Source organism: Pseudorasbora parva, chromosome 21 (genome assembly GCF_024679245.1).
Source record: "Pseudorasbora parva isolate DD20220531a chromosome 21, ASM2467924v1, whole genome shotgun sequence".
NCBI lineage: Eukaryota > Metazoa > Chordata > Actinopteri > Cypriniformes > Gobionidae > Pseudorasbora > Pseudorasbora parva.
Genome location: NC_090192.1, coordinates 10,568,866 through 10,589,761, shown reverse-complemented (window position 1 = coordinate 10,589,761; position 20,896 = coordinate 10,568,866). Strand labels below are relative to the sequence as shown.

The window sequence follows — 20,896 nt, the reverse complement described above, 5'->3', positions numbered from 1 at the left end:
AAGAACAAAGAACGGCACTGAAGTCATTCTTAAAAAGGGAAGAAGTGTTCGGATTTTTGCCGACCGTATACGGCGAATGTTTAATCTGTCAACAAGCTCTGTTTCACCTTCGTTGCTCTGGTTGGTTGTAGCGCTATCCTATCGCGTGCAGAGGGAGTTTGAAAGACAACCGTTTATCCCGCCCCTAAGATTGAGCCCTGTCTATGGTGAGTTTCCAGACCAAACATCTGATCTGATCTTGATGTGGGTCTGGCTTGTCAGGCTACTCATAAAGTCCAAAATGAGCCAATACTTGGAATGACATTTCAAAATGTCTCACTTTCAACATAACATTTAACTTTTTTTTTTAATGTTATCTATATTATATTGTGAATAAAATATAAGTTTATGAGATTTGTAAATTATTGCATTCCTATATATATATATATATATATATATATATATATATATATATATATATATATATATATATATATATATATATATATATATATATATATATATATATATATATATATTCAAAATGTCCCAATATTACATGTTGATACATAAATCTTATATAAACAACTATATTAAAATGTAAACCAAGGCAGGATTAAATGATTATAGTAAAGAGAAAAAATAAGTTCACAGTTGTTTTAACTTTGTCTTAGATGTTTCCCTACAAAACTCTTGGGAGAAATAACAGAACAGTCAAAACATGAGTAAATTAGTACACAAAGTAACATTAATGCTGATAGCATTACTATATATGCTATATAATATGACCTTGGAAGGGTTTGATGAGATGCTAGAGATCTTTGACTTGTTCTTAGACTTTGGTATCTTAATAATTTCTCAAAATGTGCTGAGATTTGCTAAGACCTTCTGAAGCACTACAGGATACATATGAGATTAGTCTTTTTCTCAGGAAGAACATCTGGGAAGCAGGAGGTGTCTAGAAGAAACATTTAAGATATTAAGGAGATCTTTTTTTATTTATAATAAATCACCTATAGCCACATAAATACATTTTTGTTTGATTCATTTGACGAACCAGGCTGCTCCCCTCAACAAAAGAAAATCTACTTACTACCATTTTATAGCCGAAGCAGTTGCCCAAAATCATGTCAGAGTAAATAAGAGTAGTTTGTCCCAAATCCTGCTTCATATTTGAATAATAATAGAACAAGAAAATCCTCCACTCATGAAAGCAAATTCTGTATCAGAATATACAAGTAGCCAGAGCTTCATACAATTTACAAAATCACATCTTTAAAAGTTTTGTGACTCTAATTTTTGTGCAAAATCTGTTGCAAATGAAATTTGTGGTCATCGTATAAATGCTGTTTTTTTTTTTCCTATGAGTTTTCAAAACATACCTAAAATCGGTTGTAAATCCTTCAAAGAAAGTGTCTTCATGTGTGGAAGCTCCTCCTACGTCACTGTTGGGGACTCCATTCTACATCTGACCTTAACTGAGAGACATTCCGCTGTACAGTAAAGTTATATAATAAATTCTCTCTTACCGTGGAAGTGGTGCATTTTGTCAGTTCTCGCCAAGTTACCCGCCAGGGCAATCTGTTACAGACCCAGCTTCATATGGTACATAATCCAAATGCCATTCCTGTACAAACAGATTGATATCTCTGATAGGGTCGTCCTCTTGTGACTTGACCCAGAACATCGACAAACAAACCCTCACGTGGACAAAAATCTGTTTGTGTGAACCAGTCAGCTGCATGCTGCAGTGGCGGCCACTCTTAAACAAATCAATGACATCACAATCAAACACGTTCATGAAGGCACAATTATATCTTATTGGCGTTTTCAGACTCTATTGAATCAACAGAGTGCTTTTGCCTTCAGGACCAACCTCTTACCAGAAAAAAAAAAGATATGCGAAGAGATTCAGTGTTGGATCAATATTCACATTACATATAGATTTAACTTGTGGCCTTTGACGGGGGTTTACATTGACCTATTAATAATTCATCATTATTCTATCACTAAAAACAGGAGGTGGCCTTTTATCAGCAAAACAGAGTTGTCTGAGAACTGACTGGACATGACTTTCATTCATTGATACTGTATATGCATATTTTTTGCTATATTCATAGTTATCTAGTGTCTGATAATGAGTTCCCAAAATAAGGGATAGTTCACTACACTGGGTAAACCCAGCCTGATCTGCCGGCGATTTGATTTTGCCCTGCAACTCGGTCTGGAAACCTGTACATTCATTTCTACTGTTTCTGTTACACTTGAGAGAACCAATCACAGACTGGCTTATCCACCTGACGCGCTATTGACAGGTTTAACACGATGACGGATAGAGAACTGATGGGTCGTTGCCCATTGATCACACTATCTTGTGATCTGATTGGTTGAAGGACTATCCAATAGTGTGCAGAGTCATTTGAATAATGCTCGTTTAACACACCTCTTGTGCAGTAGGAAATACAGAGAGCAGACTCCCCAGACCAATGTTCAATCTTAAATTGAGCTTGTTCTGGTAATACCCAGACAAATAGTTCACCCAAAAATGAAAATTCTGTCATCATTTAGTCACGCTCAAGTTGCTCCAAACTTGTATCAATTAGGGGGTCCGGGGATACTTTGGTACTCAATGCCTAGAAGATAGACATTCATAAAAGTTTGGAACAACTTGAAGAAGAATTTTCAAATGATGACCGAATTTTCATTTTTGGGTGAACTTTCCCTTTAATTATATCTTCATAGAAGGAGGAACTTACATTTTGTCAAGTTCAGACATGTATGGTGTCTGGTGTGTTCAAGACAGACACTTATGCTGGAGCACAATGGCGATTAACCTTTTCAACAAAACATAGCAACATTTTTAACTCCAACAAAATTATGAATATCGAATGTGTATGTTTTTGGTGTTTTTATTCTATTTATGAATGTGCTTCAAATTTAATCCTTAGATACACTAATGTAATTGTATAATGATGTGGTATATTGTACATACAACTTAGTTTTATTTTAAATAAAAAGGTTATAATTTCATTAATTTCAACAAATTTACCATCAATACAGATGCTATAGCATTCCCCATATTTTCTCAGAAAGTTCAGTTTCCTTCTCATAATTACGACATTGTGATGCCTTCCATGTGTGTTCAACTCATAAATAAAATCTTTCAGACATGACTTGAACAGATAATTACCGTTTAAAACAGCTGGTTTGTAGTATTCTTTCTTTTTCTTTTTTTTAATAAGGGGCAATATTTTAGAAAAAAAATTATAACCTTATCAAAAAAACAAACCTTTAATATGTTGGTTTGATTCTACTGAAAAATCAGAACAATTATGGCTGACTAAAAATGAAATTCACATCAAATACAAAAGTTGATGGAACTAGGATATCATAACACAGCAAATGCTCTGCTACTATACATTTGAAATCATGGGCGTCGGAACCATTGTGTGTGGGTGGGTGGGACAAGACCCACCCACTTTTTAAGACCAATGATATTGGACCCACTGACTTTTATCGTCTCTAATTCAGCCCGGCCGTTTACCTACCCTTAACGGAGAAACACTTATTAAACACGTTAGACACTTTATGTTCATTTTTCTAATATTTATTTTTATAGAAAATAAATGCCTTTCTGATCTGATTTGTGATGAGGGAAAGGGAGTAGAGAGAGTTCAGCAAAAGGCAGATTTGAACCTCAGGTCGATTTGCGTCAAAAACTTGATGCCATGCATCTTACCCCTACACTACTATTGCTAATAGTGTGTTTTCCGTAGTTTTGTCTGCCACAACCAGATGTTTAGCAAACAAGGTAATATATATGTCCTTAATGTAAATGGAATCTACTCCAGTCAAATTTTTCAGAGAGGACCCACCCACATTTATTTTTACTTCCGACGGTCATGTTTGAAATTGTCTGGTTGTAGTGTTTTAGGTTTTGATGTAATTTTAAAACACGTGGTGTCAGGGTTGGCCACACAAACCTGCCTCTGATACAACACTCGCCTCTGATACAGTAAATACAGTGTCTGCCAAAGTACTAAACCCATTACTAGTAAGGCCAAGAATCTTATGAAAATATAAAATGTTTAAATTAGTAATTAAGCCTGAATTTTAAATATCTGGGGCAGTTTTGTTTTCCTGTGTCATTTTTGCCTTAAGCCACGATTAATGCCTGACCCTGATTCTCACTGTTCAATAAACATTTGCATAGAGCAGCTTTGTTTTTCCTTTTTGTTTTTATGCTGTTGGGAAAAGTCCAAGCAAGACTTCTAGCAATGAGTTTTTCAAAAATACAGTAAATTATTTTCAAATATTCCTTTGTGATTAGTGCCTAATCTAATCTTATAACAAAAGTTTTATGATCACAACATTCAGTATATAATGGTACTCAAAATGATACACATCTATGACTAATATGTCTTCTTTATTTCCATGATGAATTAACAAGGTCAAGCATTTAATCATCACACAAAAAGTCCAAGTAAAGTCCAAGCAGGTCATTTTCTTTCAGTTGATCTTAAAGCATGTAGAGCATTAATTAGTCCATCTATCCATGACTTACAGTATCGTGAACACTAGTTCTGTGCGTGGATGTTATCCCATACCCGGACCACATCAGGACAGTCATTGAGAGCCTCCAGCAGGGTGAATGCGGTCTCTAGCTGAGTCTGAGTCAAGAGAGAGGGGGTGTGAGGAACAAACTCCAGCCCGGCTGATAGTGTGTGAATACCCAGACTTTCTAGAGCATCCCGCACAATCTTCATTGACGTCATGTCACAGACAAACTGAAAAGGACAGAACACAGAAGGATGGTTTTTAGAGGGTTAGTTTACCCAAAAAAGAAAATTCTCATATTAATTACTTACCCTAATGTTTTTCGACACCCGTAAGACCTCCGTTCATCTTCGGAACACAAATGAAGACATTTTTGTTGAAATCCAATGGCTCAGAAAGGCCTCCATTGACACCAATGTCATTTCCTCTCTCAAGACCTATAAAGGCACTAAAGACGTCGTTACAAAGCCCATCTCACTACAGTGGTTCTACAATACTTTTATGAAGCAACGAGGATAGTTTTTGTGCGCAAAAAAACCTAAATAACGACAAGTTATAGGCCAATTTCAAAACAAAATTTCGAACGGTTATGAATTAGCGTATTGATTCATGATTCGGATCGCGTGTCAAACTGCTGAAATCACGTGACATTGGCGAGCCGAATTATTAATCGATTCACTGATTCATAACGTTCAAAACTTTGTTTTGAAATTGGCCCATCACTATATAAGTCGTTATTTTATTTATTTATTTTTTGCACACAAAAATTATTCTCGTCGCTTCATAAAATTATTGTAGCACCACTGTAGTGAGATGGGCTTTGTGACGACGTCTTTAGTGCCTTTTATGGGTCTTGAGAGAATAAATTAAATTAGTGTCAATGGAGGCCTTTCTGAACTATCGGATTTCAACAAAAAATATCTTAATTTGTGTTCCGAAGATGAACGGAGGTCTTACAGGTGTCGAATGACATGAGGGTGAGTAATTAATGACAGATTGTGTATAGTCGGTGGGCGGGGCCATAATGACGACGGCAGAGTTGCGTTTGCGTGCCTCTAGTAAACACAGAAACTGGCGAACGGCGGTCTTTCGAATCAGCTTTGACCGCGACTCTGGAAGACTTGGAGTTGAGCTTTTCTCTGAGAAAAGAACAAAGAACGGCACTGAAGTCATTTTTCAGAGTTTTGCCGACCGGATACGGCGAATGTTTAATCTATCCACGAGCTCCGCTTCATGTTGCTCTGGCTGGTGTAGCGCTATCCTATCGCGTGCAGAGGGAGTTTGAAAGACAACCGTTTATCCCGCCCCTCGGATTGAGCCCTGTCAATGGTGAGTTTCCAGACCAAACATCTTGATGTGGGTCTGGCTTGTCAGGCTAACATAGTGCATAGTCCTTTAATTATGAACTTCATTTATACTGATGTAGGAACCATGATACAGAACTAAATTAACTGAAGCTTCATAAAATAAAATCAAAAGTGAGGTTTCTAATAATTCCTTCAGTTTCTCAGTGGTTATGAATATTTAATTTAGAAGATATTTTATCACTTAAAACTCACTCATCTTTTAAATGTTTTTCTTGTGAAAGTAATTTCTTCATAACTTAAAATAGCTTGAATGTAATTCATACCCTTCATTTAGTATAAGCATGAATATGCAAATTTGTTCATCCATCCTTTTGGGGCATGTTTGCCAAGGAAATTTAAATTCACACTCATGAGTTTAAAGTCAGAATTAAATGCTTCACTTCTGAATTTTGCACAGTTAAGAAAGTGTGATCAGACCTGTAGTATGGGTCTCTCCTCCTCATCCTCCGTCTCCTGCACATCTTCAGCTCCTGCCTCAATGGCCAGTTCCAGAGCTTTCTCAGAAGAGATCCCATCCCTGGATGCTGCCACAACCCCTTTCCTGTCGAAGTTACGGCGTGCTCCTTCACACAGCGCCCCACTGTGGACAAACAGAGAAAAGCTGCAGATTTAGTTGTTTAGTATTAATACTTCTTTGCCTGGTTTTACTAGGCTTAAGCCTATTCCAGACTAAAATGCACGTTTGAGCGGTATTAACTGCAAACAACTTGCACTGCCATATCTTAAAATATGTCAGTGCCATTGTTTTGTCTCAATATGCAAAACACAGTAATGTTTTTTTTGTAAGACATGTTTATAAATGCTACTTAAATGTCCTAATTTAACTAAGGCCTAATCCTAGTTTAATCCAAGCCATGTCTGTGAAACTAGGCCGTATATCTACTTATATATTATTACCTTCACAACTCATTAGTACTAACCTATGTTTCGTCATGATCCGTTTGAGTTCATTGTGGGATCGTGTGTTGTTGTCAGTCAAAACCTCAATGAGTAGCGTGCACCCGCCCGGTCCCATGGCCTCATAAAGATACTGTGCTCCTGGTTTTGACTTCTATTATACATTAAAAAAGACAAAAGAGATTTAGTATTAATACTAACATTTCTTCAATGCATGAATAACAGAATAGAAAAGAGCATTTTGAAAGATTTTATTGCTGTATGGAAACAAATGGAACATTTTTTTCCTTGTTAAAATCTTATTTTTAAACATCCCATTTATAAATATAAAAACATATATATCTACACACACACACACACACACACACACACAAATTAAAATGCTAAGCTGAATTTTCAGCACCATTACTCCAGTCTTCGATGTCATATGGTCCTTTAGAAATCATTCTAATATGCTGATTTGCTGCTTTCGAAACATTTCTTATTATTATTCTTTTTGAAAACAGATTTTGCAGCCTAATATATTTGTGGAAACCAGAGAACATGTTCCCCAGGATTCTTTGCTGAAAAGAATATTTAAAAGAACAGCAGTTATCTATTTGTAACATTACAAACGTCTTTCCTGTCACTTTTAATTGAATGTGTCCTTGCTGAATAAAATTAATAATCTTTTCTTTTTCAAAACACTGCTTCATGAAGCTTCGAAACTTAACAAATCCTTTGTTTCGAATCAATTGGTTCGGAGCACGTATCAAACTGCCAAAGTCACGTGATTTCAGTAAACAAGGCTTCGTAACGTCATCACTGTTTCGAAACGTTTCAAAACACTTCGAAATGTCAATGGTTCACCACTAGGGGCGATGATTTCTGAACCCATGAATTATGAGCAGTCACTGAGAACCATTGAACAACCTGATCTCTGATCAGTTTTATACATTTTTAGATTTTTTAATGAGACATTATAATTAAAAGGAATAATAGTAGTTAAAGCTGCACTATGTACCTTTTCTGTCCGCTAGAGGGCGCCTATTCAAAACAAAGGCGAAGTTTGATGACACCAAAGTTGAACACAGCATCTTGGGACATGTTAGCCTGACAAGCCAGACCCACATCAAGATGTTTGGTCTGGAAACTCACCATAGACAGGGCTCAATCCGAGGGGCGGGATAAACGGTTGTCTTTCAAACTCCCTCTGCTCCCTATAGGATAGCGCTACAACCAACCAGAGCAACGAAGGTGAAATAGAGCTCGCTGACTGATTAAACATTCGCCGTATCTGGTCGGCTAAACTACGAACACATCTTCCCTTTTTAAGAATGACTTCAGTGCCGCTCTTTGTCACTCCAAGTCTTCCAGAGTCGCAGTCAGAGCTGATTCGAAAGACCGCCGCCGTTCGCCAGTTTCTGTGTTTACTAGAAGCACGCAAACGCAACTCGGCCGTCGTCATTATGGCCCCGCCCGCCGACTCTATACACGATGTGATTGGGCCGTCCAGATTTTGAGGAATACAGCTCAGAAGGGTATTGAGAGTTCCTAGACGACACTTGCAGGCAAATTAAATTTGCTGCCGCTAGGGTGCGTCTAGATTTCTAGGCTAGGGACATGTATCAGTCTGTATCAATTTCCACAAAATTTAAATGGCAAAATTAAATTAAATTAAATATTGATAATGGTAAGAAATGTTTCTCGAGCAGCAATTTCTAAAGGATCATGTGACACTGAAGACAGGAGTAATGATGCTGAAAATTCAGCTGTCATCACGAGAATACATTACATTTTAAAAAATATATTCAATTAGAAGATTAAAAAAATATTTCACATATTATGGTTTCTAATGCATTTTTATAAAATAAATGCAGCATGTATAATATTTTGTTATATCGCTTTCTTCTTTTTTTTCTCAAGTGTGAACCAGTAAAAAACAACTGTATGAAGGTGAAAATATAAATTTCTTTATTATATACACGTATATTTTTTTTATGTGTGTGTGTATATATTTGTATGTGTATATGTATGTATAATTGTTTTTGTTATTGTTTCTTTTGTTGTTAATTGTATTTGTAATTGATTCATAACTATGTCTTGATCGTACATTAGGACCCCCTTGAAAACGAGATGGTACATCTCAAGGGGTTAATCCTATTAATAAATTCAATTATATACACGTATCATAGTAGTAGTTAAGAACGGTAAAGTCTGCCTTACGGCTCCTTTTATAGCTCCTTCTACAGTGGCTTTGGGTAGATTCTTGTTCCGACACTGCTCTAGAAGCTGTGCCAATGCAACATTAAATTCTGGATTGGGTCCTCCCTCTGTAACACAAGCACAGGGTCATCTCAGCATGCACACACCAATGTAGCTGTACTGTGTAGTAGTACCACGCTACAGTGATCATACCAGATGTATCACATGGTAATTACTATATTCTTTACATGGTAAAAGAAGAGCCCCATGGTATTTTTAAGAATAACATGGTATTACCATTGTTGTTGGTAAGTGCAAAATTGGAAAATGTCAATTCAGTCAAATCCTTTTTTACCTCTGACTGCAATCCTAATCATCATGGCGTACTTGGCAATCATACGGGCTCGAGCCGCATCTTTGGGTATTTTAATGTCCTTCACTTTGGACCATTTGTTGTGTCCTGCCCAGAGCACAGGGCTCGAGTGCAATGCTCTGGCTGGACACTGACAGCCTCTCTGAACCGCAGCAGATACTCTCACTGTTAGTCTGAAAGCGCTCAGCATCATGTATCCTAACACTGGCATGACTTTGGTCAAACTTTAAAATGTCATGCTGTCTTTGGCAGGTATTGAGCTTCGAACATGCACGTTTTAACCATGCTGTAAAAAACGGATAGTTTCAGGAACGTTTTACGACTATGATTCAATATATTATGAGCTCGTTATTTGCGAAAATAAATGTTAATGTCAAATTGTGCCATAGCTCTTTTGAAAGGCTATTTTATCCCACACGAGCCCAAGAGACAGCAACACTACACACGTCATTTCCGGTGAACAAACTAATGCCAAAATAAAAGTCCAAAGGCGCTCTCGTATGAATCCTTAAATCCTTAAATCCTTAAAAATTTCTTTTACTGTCTATGGTATGAATCGCTCTCAAATTGTTATGACTCTTTTTCAGTAATATATAATTATTACTGAAATAATTATAAAATAATTTACTCTACATTTTACGAAAAAAGTAATAAATGAATAATAATATAATATAATTAATATAATATGATATATAATACATACAATATACGATACATCATACATACATAAATCAACTACTTAAGTAAAAGTACAGATAACCCTAATAAAATATTTTCAAACGTAAGTAAAATTGTACTCAAAATCAAGTACAAACCTTCTTGATTTATTTTTTTATTCTACTTTAGTATTCAAAGTAAATACTGATTGATGAATGTTTTTATTTTTATTTTGCACTTTTATACACCGTACTGCTCGAAATATATGCCTGTGTGAGCTAAAATGGTTTACAGCTCAATCTGACATCGTTATGATATATTATGAATTGTCAAGTAGCCAACACTAGTCAATAAGGAAGATTATGCACTTAATATTATTGCTCTGCAAGTAAGAAAACATTTTATTTTGTTAACTAAGCTTATATGTTAAATAAATATCACTGATAATTACTGATAATTTAAGTGTGAAACAACTGAAATTAAAATATTTTTTAGTGCAAACTGTCTTAATATATTAAGAAGAACTTCAAACATAATAGTTTTATTTTTCCCTGTCCACATTAAGCATTTCAATTGGCTTAAACTGCGCATCCTTTTACAGCATTTAGTTCACAAAAATCTTACAGTCATGATCTAAATATGATTTTTATTTTAAATAAGAAATCCTGAAATTCGGATCAAGCTCCCTTTCTTGATCATTTTGAGTCAGACTTGTGAATTTAGTGAATTGTTAACTGAGACCTGCTATGAACAGATCATTTGAATTAGTGAGTTCGGTCAGTGCGATTTGCGAATCTTTTAAACAAGTTATTTTAAAGGAATCAGCTTGTTCACAAATCACCTTGGGAGCTGGTGAAATTCCTTCAAAAGTTCAAATAAAGAGGAACATGTTCATGAAATATGGTGGAGTTAAGAAGAACGATGTAGTGAAGTAAAAGTAAATGTTTCCAAATATGAAAATACTCAGATAGATATGCATAGGCCTACTTGAAAAATGTAGGCTACTTAAAGCTGCTGTCCGTAACTTTTTTTGTGTTCAAGATTTACAAAAATTATATAATGAGAATGTACAACATGAATCCATTTTCCAAACCGTGTTTTTTTTTTTACCCTGAATCATTATAGTACACTTATAATAAGTATTTATATTGGGACTATTTCAGGCCAGACTGGTAGGTACCGCTGCAGAGGAGCACAGTCCCTGCGTGATCCGCCATAGACATAAACAGAGAGAAGTACCTCCGGCTGCAATGTTCTTCCGCAAGACGCATGCAGTTCTGTTTATTAACCACTAGAGTGCAAAAAGTTACGGACTGGCTACAGTAACAAAGTAATAGCCTGACAAGCCAGACCCACATCAAGATGTTTGGTCTGGAAACTCACCATAGACAGGGCTCAATCCGAGTGGCGGGATAAACGGTTGTCTTTCAAACTCCCTCTGCACGCGATAGGATAGCGCTACAACCAACCAGAGCAACGAAGGTGAAACAGAGCTTGTTGATAGATTAAACATTCACTGTATCCGGTCGGCTAAACTCCGAACACATCTTCCCTTTTTAAGAATGACTTTCGTTCGTTCTTTGTTCTTTTCTCAGAGAAAAGCTCCAAGTCTTCCAGAATCGCAGTCAAAGCTGATTTGAAAGACCGCCGTCGTTCGCCAGTTTCTGTGTTTACTAGAAGCACGCAAACGCAACTCGGCCGGCGTCATTATGGCCCCGCCCGCCGACTCTATATACGATGTGATTGGCCCGTCCAGATTGTGAGAAATACAGCTCAGAAGTGTATTGAGAGTTCCTAGACGACACTTGCGGGCAGATTAAATTTGCTGCCGCTAGGGTGCGTCTAGATTTCTAGGCTAACAAAGTAAAGTAGAATAATTGAAAAAGTCTATAAAATACAAAAAATATAATAATAATATAAACACATAGACAGCATTTCACATGTAAGAAGAGTTGAGAAAGAAACGCATGTGTAACAGTATAATGAATTCATGCGTCAGGACTAAAAGTGGCAGCAGCAGCCTAATATATCTGCTTCCAAATTATGATATAATATTAAAAATATCTCTATATGGCAGTTTTTCCCCATGGAATCGATGTCAAAATTGTGGCTAGTAACTTTGTAAAACCATATATCCAAGGTTTTTATAATTAACTAAAATTAAAGCCAGTTTTTTGTTAGGCTATGTGAAAGAAAATAAACTTTAATTGGAATAAAATAAATTAAAGGTGTACTATGTAACATTTTTTCAGTAAAATATCCAAAAACTACTTGGTAGGGATGGCAATTTCTCAGGCTGCACAAGAGGATGCGGAGAGTTGTGTAATGCCTGCCATGATCTTAGAAAGAAGGCTTCGTGTGGCTGCATCCTCCAAAGAGGATCCAGTTCTCTCTTCCGTCCCTCCTTCGACAAGTGCGGAGACAGAGGTGCGAGCCCATACCCAACCCTCTTTCCCGCAGAATTTTTCTTCGTGGGGTGAGATTATGGATGCGGAGTCACCTGAGTTTACGCCGCTTTTTGACCAGCAACTACTCGTGGACGGCGACGAAGTAGAGGGAGACGAGGAGGAGGCTAAGGAGATGTTAGCTCGCCTCCTCCGAGACGAGCCGGATGATGAGGAGGATGACGCTATTCTGTCTGCTGCACAAGCATCCAGACCAGTGAGCGCGCTAAGCGACGACATGGCGTCGGCGGTAGGAGACTGTGACCTTGTGGAAGTTTGTAAGCGTGCGGCAGCCAAGCTTGGCATCGCTTGGCCCGTAACTCCTGGGGATCCAGGAGTTAAACGTGATATTTACGATGGGAAAAGGCTCCCTGCTCGCCTTCCACCGGCGAAACAACTGCTTCCCGCGTTGCCGGCGTGTGTAGCAGAGATGAAACGATCGTTGGACAAGCCCTTTTCTCACAGAGTGCCCGTCAAGGATTACTCGTCGCTCGATGTGAGTGAAATGGAAAGGCTCAGGCTCTCTAACCCTCCCACGGTCGAGCAGACAGTGGCTCACCACCTGCATCCAAATAGGCGGACCACTCTCTCATCTGCCAGTCCCTCCCTTCCAGGAAAAATGGAACGCTTTACAGTTTCCATGTACCAAAAAATATATAAATCCTCCAGACTAGCGGTGCGGGCACTTAATGTCACTTCATTGTTGGCAGCCTATCAAGCCGAGTTGTTGGTGGAGCTGGGTACTCAGCTAGACGCTGGCAATCCAAACCTGGGCGTCTGGGAGGAGATCTGCAACATAACAGATCTCAACTTACGCACCTCACGCGGTGCGGTGCAAAGCTGCGGCCGTACCATGGCTCTAGCCGTTGCAGGCGAGTGGTCGCTGTGGCTTAATCTCTCGAGCATCGGAGATAAGGAGAAATACGATTTTCTCGACGCTCCGGTCGATGCTAGTGGACTGTTTGGTACAGCCGTTGTGGCCATGAGACAGAGGTGTGATCTCCAGAGGAAGGAAGGAAGGAGAGGCGTTTGACATATGTCTGCCGCGGAAAAGAGCACCGCGTCCTCCTGTTCCCCAGCGTCCTGTTCCTCCAACGCAGAACAGGAGGTTTTTGAATGCGTCCAGGCCGGCGAAACCCCAGAGCACGGAGCAGGCGACTCGCCCCCCTGCTGCTTCGAACGCTAAACCGTGGGGAAAGCAGTCATTCGCGGCGGTGGCTACGAAGTCCAAGTCCGCCAACCCTTCCAACAAAAAGAGGAGGGATACCTAGGACGCAATTTCTGCATGGGAGGGACAGGCAGCACCTAGGGCTCTCTGCGATGTCCTCTCCCGAGCCCACCATATCTGTTCCCCCACCCGCGAAAAAGCGGAAGATGTGGAATTTGCGCGGAAAAATGTTTTTAAATTGTGTTCAGGCCAGTTCAGTTTCCCCTCAACACACTATGTTCCGTTAAGTTCGAGTGCAGAATGCTCAGCCACCAGAAGAATGTGGTTTGTTGGGTACAAGCACACATTCTCAAGTGTATTGTCACAAAGCACTTCAGCCTCTGGGTTCAAAGCAAATAAAAAATTCTCTGTCGCATCCAGGCTCATTGCCGAGTGTGCAGGGAGACAAAAACAAAATGACAACAATGAACCAAGAAATAAAACAGACCCTGGCCGTTTTTCTCTCGGTCCGCTAGATGGCGCTATTACTCCATCTATGGATCCGGTTCAGCTGAACCCGCTGGCTCTTTCTCAGGGGGCTTGGAGGGAGTGTTCCGCGCATCCGTGGGTCCTCGCGACGGTAACCAAGGGTTACAGGCTTCAGTTTGCTGTAAAACCACCCCCTTTCAACGGGATCATAGCAACTGTTGCAAGTGGGGATTCAGCTCGTGTTTTGGTGGCGGAAATATCCTCCCTCTTAGAGAAAAGAGCAATAAGACGAGTTCCAGAGGGGGAGCTCAGAAAGGCTATTACTCCCGTTATTTTCTGATTCCAAAGAAAGACGGGAGTTTACGCCCGATAATTGACCTGCGTGCTCTAAACAAGCACTTGAGGAAGTACAAATTCAGGATGCTCACAGTCGCAGCTCTTACGCACACTATCCGCTGGGGCAATTGGTTCACTACGGTAGATCTCAAGGATGCTTACTTTCATATAAGTATCTATCCCGCACAGGAAATATCTCAGGTTTTCCTTTCGGAGCGAAGTGTACGAATTTGTCACTCTTCCGTTTGGGCTCTGCCTCGCGCCTCATAAGCGGTGCATAGAGACATCGTTGTCTCCACTGAGACACAAGGGGCTCAGAATATCTGGACGATTATCTGATTTGCGCTCACTCGCGGGAGCTCACGGAACGGGAAACAGAGATGCTCAAGTCTCATCTAACGATGAGCCAAAAGCCAGTTGATTCCATCTCAGACAGTGGAGTATCTGGGCTTACGAATAGACTCTGTGGCATACCGCGCCATGCTCTCGGAAAGGAGGATAGTGGCGTTTTATCAGTGCCTTGCCCAGTTATCGTCAGAACCTGTTTTTGCCTTTTGGGCATGATGGCTTCGTCGCTGTCCATGGTCCCGTTGGGCTTGCTAAAGATGAGGGATTTCCAGCGATGGGTAGCAGCGAGGCGACTGTGTCCTCATCGGCACCTCGCGCGCAAAGTAAGAATACTTGGGGATTGCGTGACGGCTCTTCGTCAGTGGAAAGAACCCTGTCTATTTCGGGAAGGGGTTCCCTTGGGGGGGGGGGGGGGGCGCGTCGCTGAGGAAAGTAGTGACAACGGATGCATCCCTGTCGGGCAGATCTTTGGGTCTGGCCCGTGAAGGGTTAAATTTAAACACACTCGGGCTCCCGCAAGAGGTTATAAACACTATTCAGAGCGCTAGAGCGCCATCAATGCGCTCTCTGTATGAACTTAAATGGCATGTGTTTAAGGAATGGTGTACGTGTAAAGGAGTTATTCCTTTTCAATGCGTGGTGAGTGATGTACTCTGTTTTTTACAAAGCTTAATGGACAATGGGAGAGCGTTTTCTACTATTAAAGTTTACCTGGCTGCCATTTCGGCCTGTCACATAGGCTTCGAGGGAGTTTCAGTGGGACGGCACCCTCTTGTATGCCGTTTTATGAAGGGAGTGGAGCGTCTGAGACCAGTATCTAAGCGCCTGGTCCCGTCATGGGATTTATCCTTGGTTCTGAATGCCTTTACTCGAGCTCCATTTGAACGTCTGGAGAGTCTTGATATTAAGCTCCTATCTCTGAAAACGATCTTGCTACTTGCTTTAGTATCAGCTAAGCGAGTGGGTGAGTTGCATGCCTTGTTGGTTCATCGGACATGTCTGAATTTTAGCGAGTGTGGTGACAAGGTTACATTGTTGCCTAACCCGGCTTTCGTTCCCAAAGTCAGTGATTCAGCTTATAACTGCTCTGCTTTGGAGTTGCGTGCATTTAACCCCCCCCCTCCTTTTTCTTCAGAGGAGGAGCAGAAATTGCACACTTTGTGTCCTGTACGGCGTTACGCTATTACGTAAACAGGACGCGATCGTTCAGGAAGAATGATCAGTTATTTGTTTCATGGGCCACCCAGTGTAAGGGTAAGCCGCCTTTCCCATTGAATTGGCCTATACGTCTATGGGCTTTAATACACCAGCGGGTTTAAAGGCTCATTCTACAAGAGGTATGGCTACGTCTTGGGCGTTGTTTAAGGGGTTTTCGGTAAGAGATATTTGTGCAGTTGCAAGCTGGGCTTCCTCTCATACATTTATCAGATTTTACCGTCTGGATGTCACTGCCCCTTCTATGGCTCATGCAGTTCTCGAGGTTGGCTCTCTGGATAATTGAAAGGTTATCTTTCGTTCTTGTCTAGTCTGTTCGGCGGCTTCGGAAAGCATGCGTTTCGGGAGTTGGCTATATCATTCCCATATGTGAGATACTGAGCGATTGTTTGAAAGAGAATGTTAGGTTACTTGTGTAACCCCGGTTCTCTGAGAACAGAGCGAGGTATCTCACCAAGCTTCTCTACTCGCATTACACGGGGGAAGAGCATGCTCAGAATGCTGTTTACGGGAACACAGCCATATATATAGGGAAGGGGTGGGCTCCGTGTATGAGCTGTGATTGGTTCGGACAGACGTGGTGTAATTGGTGCTTCCATAGTCTATCACGCCTGGGGGTGTTCCCATATGTGAGATACCTCGCTCTGTTCTCAGAGAACCGGGGTTACGCAAGTAACCTAACGTTACTCAGTCTGCCTATATGTGACGGCAGCCACACGCGGCAGCAGCAGCACAAAGAAAGCAAAACCTATGGCGGATGACAGAGGAGAAGCCAACAAGCGAGAAATGATCAGGCCACCATTGCCACAGGCCACACACCAGTCCAGTGTGTGGAAAAACTTTAGTAAAGACGGAGATGTTCTAAATATGTCGCTCGCTGTTTGTAGTAGTAGCAGGTTCAAGTTGCACTTTATTTTTGATATTAATATTATATTTTTATTATTTTTATGTTAAAAAAGAACAGCAAAAGTAGCAGGTAAACCTACTGTTGATTAAACCTGAAGAGCTGTTAGTTGCACTATATTTTTGATATTAATATTGTAATATTTTATGTTGGAAAAACAAGCAGAAGTAGCTTGTTGGTTGCACTTACTGTACTTTTATTGAAAATGAGAGCAGAAAAGGTTAACTTCCTGTTAATTCAACCTAAACTCTTGGTTGCACTTTATTCAAATAAAATGTGAACACATTTGCCATTAATTGTTTACTTGTTTGTTTATATCCATAAGTAATTGATATCTGATTCCCTTAAAAGAAACAACAGGAATCTTGGAAACTTCACCTGCATGTATATTTCAGTCACACTGGTTTCAATTTTTTGCTAAGTTACTGAATCGATTCGGATCGTATCGTTCTAAATGAACCAATATTGTTCTTGAATCATATCGACAACCTCAAATCGTGATACTAATTGAATCGTTGTTAAAATGGATCGTTACACCCTTACTATTCAGCCATACATTAAAGTTCTCCTTTTTAATCCGCTTAGAAAAGCGCCACGTTTTATTTTATGTCACCATAGGTCATTCAACTATTTGTGTAACTGTATTTAAATAGGGAAAACGTGGAGGTGTTTGGTCGCTTCTAACTTGATCTCTGTCTGGTACCATAGTGAATGAACTGGGCTTAGTGGGCTAAGCTAAATGCTATCAGATCGTCACCGCGCGTCAGAGCGATTAAGTGCACGCACTCAGACGTGAGAGGTATGTATCAACTCGTTTTAGTTAAGGGAATAACACAGTTTAATATGAAAAAGCGGTGCATTTTACTTTCAATAAAACATTTGCAATAGATTTATAAAAGGTGTTTTTATACACATTTGGCCTGGGGTTTGCTGCATTTACACTGTTCTGACCAACAGGGGTCGCCATAAAGTTGGGTGTCAAGTTGATTCGAAGCTTCGTTGAACATTTGCTTCAACTGTTTCAGTGTTTTGCGAAGGCTCAGCATCACTACTACCAGGCCAGTGTTATATATTTTGTTCAATTGAGTACTCACTATATCTCAAATGTTTTCTACTTTTTGTAAATCGTGAGAAAATTGCTATTTTAAACAAGGAATTGGGTCATGTGAGGGGGAATCACCTGTCGATGGCATGATATCTGTTACCATTGGTTTTAGGTTTTATTTTTCATAAACTCTTTACTCTCAATGCAGTGTGCCATAGCTGCCAAAGGAATGTACAGAGTAACGTCATGACATCATTTTCAACACACTCAACTGTATCTAATACGATAAACAGAGCTGCGTTACCTCATACTCATGACCCGAAAAGCGTAAATAACGCCAGGGACTGTGGCATAATAAAAGTCCCGCTGCTCGTGAGGCGTGTGTGCACTCCAGATTCCCACGACACTCGGGCCTGCTCTGCTTCATACTATAGTGTGGTGTGACAGGCGGCGGGGCGAGGGACCGCGAGAGCGGGCCGGTGATTAATGTTCACGAGTGCCAGCTGCGTGGCACACCGGTCTCGTCTTCCGCTGCCATCGTTCCTCCTTTTATGCTCCCGTCACATGGCCGCGAAACGAGACCAGTGTGCCACGCAGCTGGCACTCGTTAACATTAATCACCGGCCCGCTCTCGCGGTCCCTCGCCCTGCTGCTTGCCACACCACATACCCCCATTGCCCCTCGCAGGCCGGGGGGCACTCCCGAGACTGCGCTCTACTCCCCGGGAGAGGGGGGGGGGGGGCGATCACGGCGGCCGCGGCACCTGGGGGTAAGGACAGAGAGGCGAGAGAAATGTAGACGGGAGCACGAGGAGCCCGCGGACGAGAGAGGGGAGAGAGGGAAAAAAAGAAAGAAAGAGAAAAAAAAATTCTGGTCCGGTTCCCAGACACACTGCCGTTCGGCCCTCCGCCCGCCGAGAGGCTCTTTCTCGCGGTGCTGTGCGATGGCACTGGACGCCTGGTGGGCAGCTCGATCCTCCTCCGCCCCCTGGCGGCCGGCGGTGACTCCTCCTTCTGAGGGACCCGGCAGCGAGCCCCGCGCTCCCTGCTCCTCCCCTCTCAGGCGGATGGCAGCAGGCTCTGGCTCACGGCAAGCGCGGCGACTCCTCCGCTCCCTCTCCGACGGCAGCCACCCCACCTCGACCCAGGGGCACGGCAGCGAGGTCTCTGTCCCACCTTCCTCGCTCCAGCACCATCGCCTCGGGCAGCCCTCGCGGTCCTCATTCACCCGCGCTGCCCGACCTCCTCAGCACCGCGATCCCCCTCAGCAGCGAGGGCTCTTCGACAGCATGTCCCTCCTTCCTCCCGGGTTTCGGCACCAGTGTAACGAAGTTAGTAGCTGGGAAGGAAGGAGGCGGGAACCGGCGAACGTCCAAACAAACTTTAATTCAAAAGAAATAAACAAACCGAAAGTAAAAACGCGGGCAGCCCCTCACGGACGACTGCCCGCAAACACACACAATAAAACGTGGGCAGCCCCTCACGGACGACTGCCCACAAACACATAAACAAAACATAACATAAAATTCCAGGCCTGGTCCTCTCTCGTCTTCCGCAGCTCTTGCTCCTCCTTATATGCTCCCGTCACATGGCCGCGAGACGAGACCGGTGTGCCACGCAGCTGGCACTCGTGAACATTAATCACCGGCCCGCTCTCGCGGTCCCTCGCCCCGCTGCCTGTCACACCACATATAGTAACGTTAAAAATCACATCCATGATTCTGCGCTCAAACTTGGCGTCATCAAGCTACACCTTTGTTTTGAGTAGGCGACCTCTAGCAAATGGAAAAATGACATAGGCTTGTGCACCGTTAATATAAAAAACTGAAACTTGTTTTATTTCAGATATAGTTACCAAGGCAACATTTCTCATTTTCATTTAGTTTAACTTGATGTACTAACACTAAACTGAATTTAAATTGTATATAGACATGTTAAGAAAAAAGGAAATATATTTATAAAACGCATTCAAAATATGAATGAAAACTATCAGTGATACAAAAGAATACTGTTACCAAATTATGTTTGTCTTGATGTTTCTTCTTTGTTTTCCTCACACAAAGCCAGGAAATACAGGTGCAATTAGCCAGTTATTATTCCAAAATAAACCAGGGTGATCCCTGAAGGGGAAGGTTATCGATAATCTGGTTTCACGTGTCACACTGTTTATCCTGCTTATTAAATGTTTACGTGAGTAGACAAAGAGCAGGCAGGCATACAAGAGACTCAGTTATACAATATATAAATATTTGAATGCAACAAGAAGTTACAATCTTGTATTCCAGAGCCAAATATAAAGAAGTGCGTTTGTAATGTGTGTGCAGGAATAGGCTTAGAACAAAATAGAAACCTGGTAATAAGGAGGGTCAGGGCTTTGTCTTCTCTTGACAGTGAAGGGTTAACATTCTTCATGCACACCCCACATGATAAACAGTGGTGGAGCCCAACAGCCCAGGGCCAGTGATGACCATCACACTAATAACCTCGCTGAACACTCTCGCAACACACACTCACACATGCAGGAGATCACATCTCTACGATGGCAGAGAACTTTCTCTTTGACAGATCTCCAAATGGAAGTCTCATCTTCAATCAAGGATAAGAGTTTAGAAGAAAACAAGAATCTGACAAATGGAAGAATATCATCTTTGATGGGTAAAGAGCATTCAGTTGTCATCTTCTACTTGTTTTTTTTTTTACTTTGAAAAGATTATGAGAAAGTGGACTTAACTTTTTTTGTTAATGTGCCTACATGTACATTCCATAAATGTACAGACTCCAACAGATGAATCATTGGTGGACACAACAGCGTCAGAACAACAACAGCTTTAACACAATAAAGCAGCAACGGCAGACTTCGGTTCTCTACGCCTCGTTGATACCATGTCCTGAAAAGTGAGAGGAGCTCTCTGGTGAACAGAAGTTCTGGAAAAGGTCAAAGGTCTTGGGTTAAGC

At 41.1% G+C, this 20,896-nt stretch overlaps 2 protein-coding genes across 2 annotated transcripts in view; both read right to left on the bottom strand.

Annotated features, from left to right (window-relative positions):
* kcnh6b (potassium voltage-gated channel, subfamily H (eag-related), member 6b) overlaps window positions 1–1,598 on the bottom strand; it is a 28,184-nt gene extending 26,586 nt beyond the window's left edge. The window contains exon 1 of the mRNA XM_067429485.1: window positions 1,509–1,598. Coding sequence (XP_067285586.1) covers window positions 1,509–1,524 — 16 coding nt within the window. The 5' untranslated portion in view covers window positions 1,525–1,598. The remainder of the gene's footprint in view (window positions 1–1,508) is intronic.
* Window positions 1,599–4,336: 2,738 nt separating this feature from the next.
* On the bottom strand, window positions 4,337–9,810 carry taco1 (translational activator of mitochondrially encoded cytochrome c oxidase I). The gene is made up of 5 exons (XM_067429486.1): window positions 9,340–9,810; window positions 9,006–9,112; window positions 6,824–6,954; window positions 6,321–6,483; window positions 4,337–4,766 (listed from the first exon to the last, which is right to left on the bottom strand). Exons 1-5 carry the CDS (start codon window positions 9,566–9,568, stop codon window positions 4,557–4,559), a joined length of 840 nt encoding a protein of 279 aa, XP_067285587.1. The 5' UTR covers window positions 9,569–9,810; the 3' UTR covers window positions 4,337–4,556.
* Window positions 9,811–20,896: the final 11,086 nt, after the last annotated feature.